Source organism: Mus caroli, chromosome X (genome assembly GCF_900094665.2).
Source record: "Mus caroli chromosome X, CAROLI_EIJ_v1.1, whole genome shotgun sequence".
In the NCBI taxonomy this organism is placed as follows: Eukaryota; Metazoa; Chordata; class Mammalia; order Rodentia; family Muridae; genus Mus; species Mus caroli.
Window position 1 is genome coordinate 42,131,260 of NC_034589.1, and position 11,458 is coordinate 42,142,717.

The 11,458-nt window shown below is 46.2% G+C and overlaps 1 protein-coding gene across 5 annotated transcripts in view; it reads left to right on the plus strand.

The window, feature by feature from the left end:
• The window catches only part of Arhgap36 (Rho GTPase activating protein 36), a 51,831-nt gene that overhangs the window by 27,574 nt on the left and 12,799 nt on the right, over positions 1-11,458 (plus strand). The window contains exon 1 of one of the 5 annotated variants that reach the window (XM_021153566.2): positions 5,821-5,825. The exons of the other annotated variants lie outside the window; for them this stretch is intronic. Within the exon in view, the coding sequence (XP_021009225.1) occupies position 5,825 (1 nt within the window). The 5' untranslated portion in view covers positions 5,821-5,824. Of the gene's footprint in view, positions 1-5,820; positions 5,826-11,458 lie in introns of those variants that run through there. 5 annotated transcript variants of the gene reach the window in all.

Below are 11,458 nucleotides of genomic sequence, written 5' to 3' on the forward strand. Positions count from 1 at the left end.
TCTCTCCCTAGAATTATACCCACCCAGGCCACCACCTGGACTCCCAGCCCTTAATCTTACTTTCAGCTCTACGGTGACTAACTTTAGCTTGTAGTAACTTGCCTTGGTCTTAAGAGTGAGGCAATAGCATCAGGGAGGAAGGGGTACAGAATAGGGTCTTGCTCCACTACCTTTGACAAAGGTGAGAGTTTTCCTTTAACTGGGAACAAATAATTAACTATTCAACAGAGACTTAATTTCCATTCTGTCATATCTCCCAGAGAGCTATGATCCCCCTCCCCCAATCCCATTTTCCTCAGACCCTTGGAGTTTGCTAGAACTTAGGAACTCTTCTTGATTTCTAGGGTAGAGATGAGTAGAAAGTACCCCCCCCCACACACACACACTCCACATAAAATCATAAGGCAATCTTGTCAAGAAAGAGTCTCTTATTCTTTTCTTTTCTTTTCTTTTCTTTTCTTTTCTTTTCTTTTCTTTTTCATGATAGCACCTATTTAGGGCAAGCCTGGGGCTGGGGTTGCAGCTGAAGTTGGGAAAGTCTGAACAAGTATCAGAAGGTTCAGACCTTGTGGAGTATTACCTCTCAAACCCAGGTCCCATTCACACTGCCAGAAGTCACTGCAGAGTGAGAATTGGACTAAGGTTCATTTCGTTGGGGGCTCAATTTGGCTGATGAAAAAATATCATCCTAAAAGAAGAAAGGGGCTTTTTCAAGAGTGTTAGAGAAACCAGTAATGAGAAAATTTGTCTACATAGCCGGTGCTACACCCTGAACACCCTGGTTAAGGTGCTACAGGAGAGAGGGAAAATGGAGAAAGGAATTAACTAACCTTTTCTTGAACATTTATTATGAGTGTCAGGCATTTGGCTGGGGCTCTCTATGATTCATCTCCTTTTCTCATCTAAGCTGGTGGGGAAACCGAGGCTTAGAGAAGTGAAGTAACCTTCCCCAAGATCACACACCAAGTGTGACCAAGCTAGAATACAACTCTAAAGCTGCCTCACTCCAATGCCTCACACACACACAAAAGGACAAAATACTGATGCTCAATGACTTTATTTTCACAGGGAAATGAAGATTTCTTTCCTTAGTACAATTCACATTTTATTGTCTTGAGCCTGCAGATCTGTATATTTAAGATAAACGGCAGTCTGAAGACATTAAGGCACTTCTGGTTTTACAACACTTCATCTAGTCCCCATTCTGTATGGGCACACTTCCCATACTCCACAGGATAAACATGATAGCAGCTTAAAAATACAAGGAAATTGGTGTAGTGTGTGTGTGTGTGTGTGTTTGTTTGTCTGTGTCTGAGTGTGTATACTTTTATGATGGTGGCAATAGTTCTGGCAGCCTTATCATATCATCATTTACAGGGGTCTTGGGTGAGAGTGTCTCAAAGTATGTTAATATCCTCTGGCCCAAGATGAAATCTTAAAATCCTTTCAAATCTGGAGCCATTAGCTTCTTCAAACTTTGTTCCCATTTCATAGGCATGAAAATTGAGCCAAAAGGTCCATGTGGATGCAAGTAGATTGATTGCCTGGATTTAGACAGGTAATTCAGTGGCCCCGTGTGCGCGCGTGCGCACGTGTGTGTGTGTGTGTGTGTGTGTGTGTGTGTGTGTGCGCGCGTGTAATGGGACACAGGAGGAAAATCTTCTAGAAAGGAAGGATGCAGCTGGTTGGAAGTGGAGAAGCAGAAAAGAGACTTGTGTCTTCAGAAGGGGAAGGTTGCAGTGTCAGAGGGACCCATGCGGGGCTGAGTGCCTGAGACCAGATGCTGAGACAGACTGGAGTTTTTCTGAGCTCGTTGCACAGATTTACGTGTAGTGAAATAAAAGGTTTCAGGTGTTTTCTGTCCAGTGAATCTCAGCCCTTTAATCACTAGTCTTTTTTTATTCCTAAAGACGCCTTTGTACCTAATACTTTAAGCAATGCTTTTCCTGCCCCACCCCACCCAGGATGAGGTGCTGACCCAGGCCCAGCTGGGGGGCAGCTTTATGGATGTTCCTACTGCTTTTCATCCATACACTAGGCTCATTTGTGCCAGTTGAAAGGGCACAATAATAACAGTGGCAATTTAAATCGTGCTTCTCACTTTCCCCCCTGGAAAAGTGGCAAAGTGACTCACCACCACTGAATTGTCCCTCTCTCTCCATTCCCTGACCCCTTTGCAGCAGTCCAGGATGGTTCCCTGGGGGCTCAGTTGGGAGCCAGAGCTTCCAGCCATCCTTTGGCTCTGACTAGGCTGACACCAAGCCCCCCCCCCAAATGTGTTCTCCCAAATGCAATGTATTGTTTTAATTAGAATTTCGCAGATGAAGTTGCTTGGAAGGCATTAGAGCAGCATGAGCCTCGTTAGGCAAGCACAGTACCCTCCCCCCAAGCATGAATAACACAAAATAGGGTCCATTCAGGAATTATTTCGGGGGTTCTATTTTATATATATAATTTGGTATGGAGAGGACTGGTTTACTTGAAATTCACTGCAGAGCAGCTTCTGTTAGGGGTACTACACAAACAGTCCCACACTCTTTCCTTATCTCTCACCTCTATTCCTCCCAGTTTTCAATTCTGCAATGCTATGACTAGGAAAAAACAAAACAAAACAAAACAACTCATTCTTGGTTTTCTTTCAGCACTAGACTAAGGAGAGCTCCCGGAACTGGAGGTGGTGAGGCGCAGTTAGATGGAGAAAGCTTCAGCCAACTGAGAGCCAAAGTAATTATGCTGAGTACTCTTGGTACTGTCAGGAAACTCAGAAGAAGGAAGCCCTGGGAAACCATACTGTTTGACAAAGACTTCACTGTCTAACAGGAAATCAGAGAACTTTTATCTAAGCTGCCTGCTACAGGAGAATGATTTTAGGGAGCATGGCAGACCTGAGTTCAAGTACTAGCCTTGTCTCCTAGGACCTGCATGCCATTGTGGGAAATGACTTAACTACTCTAAGCCTGATTTGTGAAGTGTAAAATGGTGATAATCATACCTCTGTCTTCCTCACAGCCTCATTGTGGGGACTGAAGGAGATAGCACATATAATGGGACTTAGCACTACATCTGCTACACAGAAAGTGCTTGATAAATGAAAACAGTATTAGGATGGTTATTATCCTTCCTATATACCAGGTGTTCTCTGTAGCAGCCCTTCCGTTTGAGAGGAGGAGCTAATAACTGTAGTTATGCATGATCATGCCCTGAGAAGTATGAAGAGTATAATTGTGATAATTCAGAGGAGGGAGCCCTCAGCTACGAGGGAGGGGTAGAAAAAAGCAGAGAAAGTTTTGTGATTCTTTCATTAAGTCTTAAAAAAAATTAAGTAGGAGTTTGTCATTAGGCCCAGGGGGAAAGGGCTTCCAGGCAACTGCATGTGCCCACACAAAGTCATAGAGGTGTGAAACACCCAGGCCTTGAACAAATAGTTGTGCTCAGCTGGAGACAAACTGGGACCTCCTGGTGGGGTGGTGGTGACATGGGTCAGTGATCAACAATTTTCCAGATTACTCCCACTAGCCCCTGCACCGCGCATTAGGCACCCTACCTGGCCAAATCTCCTGCGTAGCCTTCCTCTTCGTTCTCTAAGCAGCAGCAGGTAAGTTCACACCCTGCCTCATCCGACCTGGCAGGCATGGCGTTGGAAGAGCAGACCTCCACCGAGGAGATCAAGCCCGCGGGCGCCCCTGCTGGGGTTGCCAGCCCATACCTCCTTCCTTGTCCCTGCCTTGGTGCAATGTACACACACACACACACACACACACACACACAGAGAGAGAGAGAGAGAGAGAGAGAGAGAAAGAGACAGAGAGAGACAGAGACAGAGACAGAGAGATAGAGACAGAGAGACAGAGAGAGACAGAGAGACAGAGACTGAGAGACACAGAGACAGAGAGACACAGAGAGACAGAGAGAAACACTATGCAAAAGATCACCTGGGTTCTTTTAAATACACTTGTGATTTTACACACTGCATCCATACACTCCCATGATCTCCTTCCAAGACACACCGTATTTCATTCTCTGTGCAAGCATATAAACTGGACACACACGTCCAAATCACACACTTGAACATACAATTAAAATACACATAAAACCCTGAGCTGCACAAACCTTTGCACACAAACACTTTAGTGCTCTTATAGAGGTGCCTTGCTCACAAATGCACACACTACACCTGACAATAAACACCACCTGTAAAAGCACACTGACACACACCTAAGTGTAAGCATACACAAAATATACATATGCATACAAGCTTCAGCAGGCACACACACTGTTAACTTACATACATTCACCACAGCAGGTCCACAGACCCGGCAGAATGACACATCGAACATACCTACATCCAGACCGCACCCTCATAGGCACTGTAGTACAGTCAGGCAGAATCATACATCTTACAAGCATGCACACACCAACAGCAGAAACACATGCCTCCTCATGTCACAGAGCAAAGACACCCCACCAAACACTTGGGTTAAATCATGCACCTCACCCCCCATCGCACATATACGGCCACACACGAACACATACACAGACGTGCCTTACCCGAGCGCGCACACATGCATACATACATACACATACAGCCCGCCCCCTCCTTCTCTCAGGGCGGAAGAGAAGGGGGCGAGGAGTGGAGGCGGGGAAGAAAGGAGGGAGGATGGGCGTGCAAGGCGGAGCGGGCACAGAGGCTCTTTTCCCTTTGACCTGAGGGTGTTGCCCCTCTGTCCCGGGCCAAAACAGTGAGTTGGGTCCAGGTATGGTCCAGTCGGAACCCAGGAAAACAGGAAAGTCCGGGGATTTCGCCAGCAGGCGCCGAGCACCCAGCGAGGACCCTGACTCAGATTGTGGTCGACCCCGCTCGAGGCTCCTCCTCCCAGGACCCTCCCCCTGTCCCATCTGTTTGACCTCTGCCCCTCCTCCCAGGGTGTGCTGCTTTTTTCTTTCTGCCTGAGAGTGGGTTGCTGCGGAGTGTGGGGGCTTTATTGGTTCCAAAAAGTAAAGAGTTGAGATTTGCATAGAAGCTTTTTGCGGAAACCCCTAGCTTATAGCTCGAAGACTTCTCTTAATGGAGAGCTCATTATTTTTGCATAGCAACAGATTTACTACATAAAAGGCAGCCGCAATTAGAAATCACTGACTCCATGCTGGACACACAGTAGGACCCTGCCCTCCCCCCTTTATGTCAGCAAATCTAATGGGGCTATTTACAGCCTAGAGGAACCTGTGTCTGTTCTCACACAGTCAGAGAGCTCTTTTTCCCCCTTAGCACTCAGCCCTGCGCTTCACGCACACAGCAGCCTTGGACCTGGAGCCACCAGCGGCAGGGGGCGGCAGAGGTGATTTACATTTCTTGCACCTTAGCCTTCGCGGGGAAACTCCAAGGTTTCTCCACAGACATGATTATTTAGGCTCCTGTCCTTTGCTTGTGTTCTCTTTCTGTGGAGATGGACCACAGGCAAGGGAAATGGAAGAAGAGAAGGTCTTTCCCCCTCACTACTCAGAGCCAAATCGCACAAAGTTCTGTGCAAAGCCTGTGGATTTCCAAGTGGTCAGTGGTTCGAATTTCCATGCTGCCACTTTGTAGATGACTACCTTGGCAAGTCGCAGGGTAGTCGGGGAATTGACATATAAAAAAAAAAAACCCATCACATTCCTTCCGGGAGCGTTATTTAAAAATGTAAGGATGTGTGGGCTTGGGGGACATGAATCTGGGCAGTTCCGAGGGACTTGATCATTATTTGATGCCCCTAAGCCAGGAAGTTGGAGGGTAGCAAGGGGTTCGGCTAACTTTCAATTTTTCAAGCAATGCTCTGTGTTGAAAGGAAGTGCCTGTACGGATGTCTTCATGATATTAGCCCCTAACCATGAGAAACTTCTGACTACAGCTTCAGTTCTTGAGATTGTGGTAGGGTCCTCCCACCTGATATGTCTACCCACCACAGGAAATTCTTACTCCTCTGACATATTTTCTCCTTTACAAAGTGGTATAGTGATCTTCATAAATTTGGAGTCAACACTCACTGGGTGCTGGAGATGTCTCTTGTTACTTTATATTCTGCCAGAGCCAAACATAGTGCTAGCCACACAGCTCAAATGTAATGCAGAAGAGAGATATCCTGGATGAAATCCCTTGATAAAACCGAGTTGGAGGTTCAAAAGATAGTATAGAAAACACAGAAGAGGGGTTTGAATAGTGGCACTACAGGTACTGTGGGGATAGAGGGTAGTGGCTTGGGGCAAGGGGCTATTTGATTCCTCCTCAAAGCCCTCAATCTCAAAGTCCAATTGAACGGGTGTTTTTGTTTTGCTTTTCAATGCAGCTGAGTCTCCTGCAATTAATTAAGGAGAAAGCCTCTTTCCTGGAGGGCAGAGGCCTTAGCCAGCCAAAGGGTGAGTCACCACCTAGGAGTTGGGCAGCAGAGGTGGTGCTGAAGTGGCAATGAATCAGTCCAAGATACGACAGAGAGATTACCTGAATGGTGATGAGAAGGAGGATCAGTCAGGAGCCTGAGCCTCAGTCCCCCGAGGCTGAGCCTAAAGGAGAGAGTGACTACATTTATATACACACAGAGTCAACTCCTAATCGATGTTCCTTAGGATAGTCCTGGAGTTCTTCTCAGAGCAGAAAGTAGAATGGAAAGCACTCCCCCTAGGGTCAGGTGTGTGTGAGAAAGAGCTGGGTTCCCATCTGATTCTACTGTTAGAGTTTGGTGATCCTGGGCAAGTCCTTTTTCCTCTGGTGCTTTGGTACTGAGGTAAGTACTCAGCATTCCCTGCTGTCATCTGCTCACTTTTCTACAAAGCACTGTGAGGACACACATATATTCTCCTATTTTGCAGTTGAGAAAACTGAGGCCAAGTAACATTCATTGCTGGACCTATTTAATACCTCAAATCATCTTGGTGTATTTATGTTGCCATGGCAATCATTGCAATTTAAGCCAGCAACTTGCCAGTCTGCCACCTAAATTGGCTTCCTATGAGTTCAGGTTCAAACCATGCCTCCCTGCTGTCTTTCAATACTAATATGTGGCTGGGTACATAAATGGATTATTTTTCCATCTCTGATAACATACCCTTCACACCAAATATTAGTCTTTTTCTGTCATGCCAGCTTAAGCTTCCACCTTAAAAGGCAAGCACCATAACTGGAGTGTAACTCAGTAGTGATATGAAGGCCTAGCTTGCCCAAGACCGACTCCAGTACCCAGTACCACCCAAAGCAAGCACTAATAGAAAGAGGTGGCCCAATATCAGTACCTTATCACAAGCAAGAGGGGGAATTGTCTGCAAGATACTGCAGTGAGGAAGAGGACCAAAGCTGCCAGGGACAGAAGGAGGGGCTGCAGAAAACTCTAGAGAGCGAGACAGGGAGAGAGAAAATGAGAAGGAGGATGAATATGCCAGGGACAATTGGACCAGCCTCAAGTGCTCCCTCCCTCCTTTTCTCCATCTCCTGGTCTGATGCTCTAAAACTTATAAATGGAAAGCACTCAGCCCATTTCCAACAAGAGAGGAAGACAGCCTCTCCTCCAATGGAAAGAAAACTCATCCTGAACATTCCAATTATACTTCTGAGTGGGGTAAGGTTTATTTAATTTCAGGGGGAGAGCTCGAGATCATCGTGGTGGTAGTGGAGGTGGTACAAACAGCACATACATGCAGCCAATGACACAATGACAGGAACTCTCTCTCTCTGTCTCTCTCTCTCTCTCTCTCTCTCTCTCTCTCTCTCTCCCTCCCTCCCTGTGTGTGTGTGTGTGTTTCCATTGATCTACTGTATGCCCTCTCATCCCCCTCCTTCCTGCCACATTTCTGAAGAGAAATTTGCCACTAAGCTTCTGAATCTCTCTTCTAAGCTGCATTCTTTAGAGTCACATGCCTTACTTAACCTTTGGGGAAATAAGGGCAGCTCTTCCTGGACCTTCTCTCTAGCCATGTCTGCCCAGAACAGGCAGCTGCTCTCTTTTCTTTTTCCTTTCTGTCCTTCTCTCATTGGCCCTAGTTCTGCTTCTCCCTTCTTTCTTGCTTGTCTTATACATAGTCTTTAGCATACTGGACTCTCACTTTCTCCAATTTATTTTAATCCTTAAACAACCACATTCTCTTGTTTGCCATTGACTTCACCCAAGAAAGTAAGAGAGTGAGTTCCAAGGGGAAGCTATTGTGCATTGAAAGTGTCTCTCATTTAATAGCTTGTATCATAGCACCATACTGCTTTTGGTGCATCACAGGAGAATATTGGATATACCTTATTCCCTGTCAATAAGGTATTGTTGTTACCTGATGTTAGTTTGTAGATATGGTTGGTGGGCTACAGATTACAAGAGGGCAGTCTTGGAAGAAGTTTTAGATGTATGGTCATGTGGCTTCCCCAGGTGTCTAGACATGTTAGAAACATCAAAATAGGATGAAGATGATAGTAATGGGGTGGGGGAAGTAGTGTGGGGAAAAGTTATTGAGATCATTGCTATCCAGGTGGGTGGAAGACTTTTTGAAGCTTGTTACTGTTTGCTTCTCTAGTTCACTGAACTTTGAACAAATTGACCTTTTTAGAGCAGAGACCTTAGACAAAAGTGAGAATCATGGAGCTGAAAAAGTGAGGCAAGGTGTGGAGGGTGGTGGTCTTTGGGGAGCCCTTACATGCAAAGGGTCCACAAAGGATGTTTCATGATCATAAAAACCAAGTTAGAAGGGGATAAATGTGTTATACCAAGTAGGGTGCCGAATATGGAACTGAGAGGTGTGGACCCTCACCTTGACCCTGGAACTAATAAGGCTAGTGTTTGGGGGTACATTTCTGAACCTTCTGAACCCCACTTCTGCCTTTCCCTCATCTGTAATATGAGACTGTAGAGCATGATCAGGAGAGGGAGGGCATTTAGAATGATCAGGGAAAAGGGGACTCTCAGGGCTTAATCTTAAAGATGAAATTGTTTTGAATAAGAGGAGAGAAGATTGTGGGGTACATATAAAAACAGTGGGAGTAGCCCAGGGAATTCAGCAAACAGGTATGCCTGAGGCACAGAGCTGGCTGCCGTGTAGAAAATTGCTATGAATCAGCCCCTACCCCACCGCGGAAAGCTGTACACAGGGTGGGGGAATCTGAGTGGCAGAGGCGAGCGCTCTCAGCGCCTGCAGCTCCTCTCAGGACTAGCAGCGGCGCAGTGCCAGGCTGACTAGCAGGTCTCCACGCCTCTTATTCCTTGGCCGGACCAGGAGAGTCGCTAAGAGGTAGAACAGGGGCTGGACATCAGGGGCCCGAGTGGGACCCTCTGTGGGGTGGCGAGAGGTGGAGGTGGGGGCGCGAGGGTCCTCACACTGGAGGGTCCGACGTGTGGGAGGGGAAGGAGAACAGATAGTGTTAAACTTCTTGCCAGGGTTTTCCGGATAAGGGCATCAAGGGAGAATTCGTAGGAAAGACGGATTTTTTTTTTCAGTTCTCACTGGGGGGTGGGGGGGCGGTAGCGGAGAGTAGTTTTTTGGGCGCTGCTGGGGGTCTTGGTTTAACTTTGCAGATTGAGCGCTCCCAGGAGCTATATAGGGGCGGGACTAGAGCTGCAAAGCCCAACTCTGTCTGAAGGCCTTGCTCTCTTGCACAGTGGCTACCACCAGCTGAGAGTAACCCCTTGATTTAAGGGTATAGAGTTTGTGCTAAAAGCCCCATCCCCGGGGTCAAAAGCCTGCAGCTGGGCCCCAGCTTAAGACAAGGAAGGAAACCAACTTGGTACCCTCACTTTCCACATTCAGGGCCTCTTGGATCTACTGAGGACTGGAGGGGGGCTCTCTTTTGAGTAGCAGGTATGGTATCAGCACTGTGACCCTCTGTCCTGGAGTTTATTAATTTCCTCCTTAGAATAATCAAAGACTCTGCAGTAAGAGTCTCTCTACAAAGCTGTTTAGAGAAACAATATAATGATAAATTATTATGCCAGTTATGTTTTGTGTTTGGGGGTGCTCACTGACTTGCCCAAGGCCATCCTGCTGCGTAGTCACTAAGCAGGCCTCCTGACTTTTGGCCTAACATCTTCTTGAAGAGAGGAGTCAGTCTACTTTGGGGAGAATGAATAGTTTGATATTGGTATTTTAGAAATAGGGTTATTAGATGGTAGTTTTAAAATGTCATTCCTATTCATGAAAACTACAGGGAAAAATATCTCCCACAGACCCAATTCCCTATGACAGTCCCTCAGATGGGATTTTGAAGAAGAAAACCAGCAGAAAATTGTATGCTTGTTGGGGAAGATATAATCAAAGGGAAGAGGAGTAGGGGGGGGGGGCACACAGAAATGAAGCCTGGGCTGTGAGAATTTCCTTACTCTGCAGGTTTTCTTGGCATGACCTCTGCTTGGGTGGTCTGGGGGATTGCTCTATCACTGTTTTCGTGCTCATGTGTACTGTGTAGAAGCCAGAGATGATCTGGAAAAGGCAAATGGTTGGTGATGCGCCATTGAATTTATTCTCCTTTCTCTTGATCACAGTCAACACAGTGGAGACAAGTGTTGGGGCAAATCTGTGGAAGTGTGTGTGGATGTGAGTGTGTAGATGGCTCTTTGTAAGTGGAACAGATAGGGAGGAGGAAGAGAGAGGCAGAATGGATGTCTGGAAAGAGCATCCTCAGTGTGTCCTGAAAGCCTCCAATTGAGGAAGGGTCTGTCTGGTGTGAGTAGGCCTGGAGATATAGTCAGTTCTTAATAATCTTTATAGGAACAAAGGAGAGAAAATGGATTTAAATTAGTAAAGGAAAACATAAAAGGATGATGATCCCTCTCATTCCTGTGACATTCATGTGACCTTCAACTAGGCTATAAGATCCCAAGGGCAGGAGCTGAGGCCTTCCATTTAGCTAGCCCTCCCTCTCTCTCTAACAGCCCTGGCTTATGCATGATGCTGAGCCAGCCATAGTTGGTACTCAATTCCTTCTGTGGCCCAGTTAGTCTTCTCTACATTTCACAAGCTAACCTCATCTTCCCATATACTGCATCTCCTCCCATCAAGGAAGACATAGCTCTCCTTTCCCCTCTGGAAGTGAGCTTCCTGTTGGCAGTAGGTGAGTATCCATTTTCACTCTTTAAAGGTGGGTCAGGGGCATTCTTCAACAAGGCAAGGTATCCCATTCATGCTCAGATAAAAGTACTTCAGCCTAGCAGTCCTTGCATAGTTGACTTAAAGGGTTTTTCTTTTTTGAGTGAGAGGGAGTTCCTTACTTTGGGACAAATATACCCTTTAGATGATTCTTTAATCATATTTTATCTTTGGATTTGCATCCCTAACACATATAATGTTTGTTATGGTATAAAGCCATACATAGACTTGAGAGTCACAGAAGTGAGGTACTTTACTAAGTCATACACTTGGTATTTGAACACGTAAGGCTTCCATTTAAATCCAGGTTTCCAGTGTGAAACACATACGAGAGAGAGAGAGAGAGAGAGAGAGAGAGAGAGAGAGAGAGAGA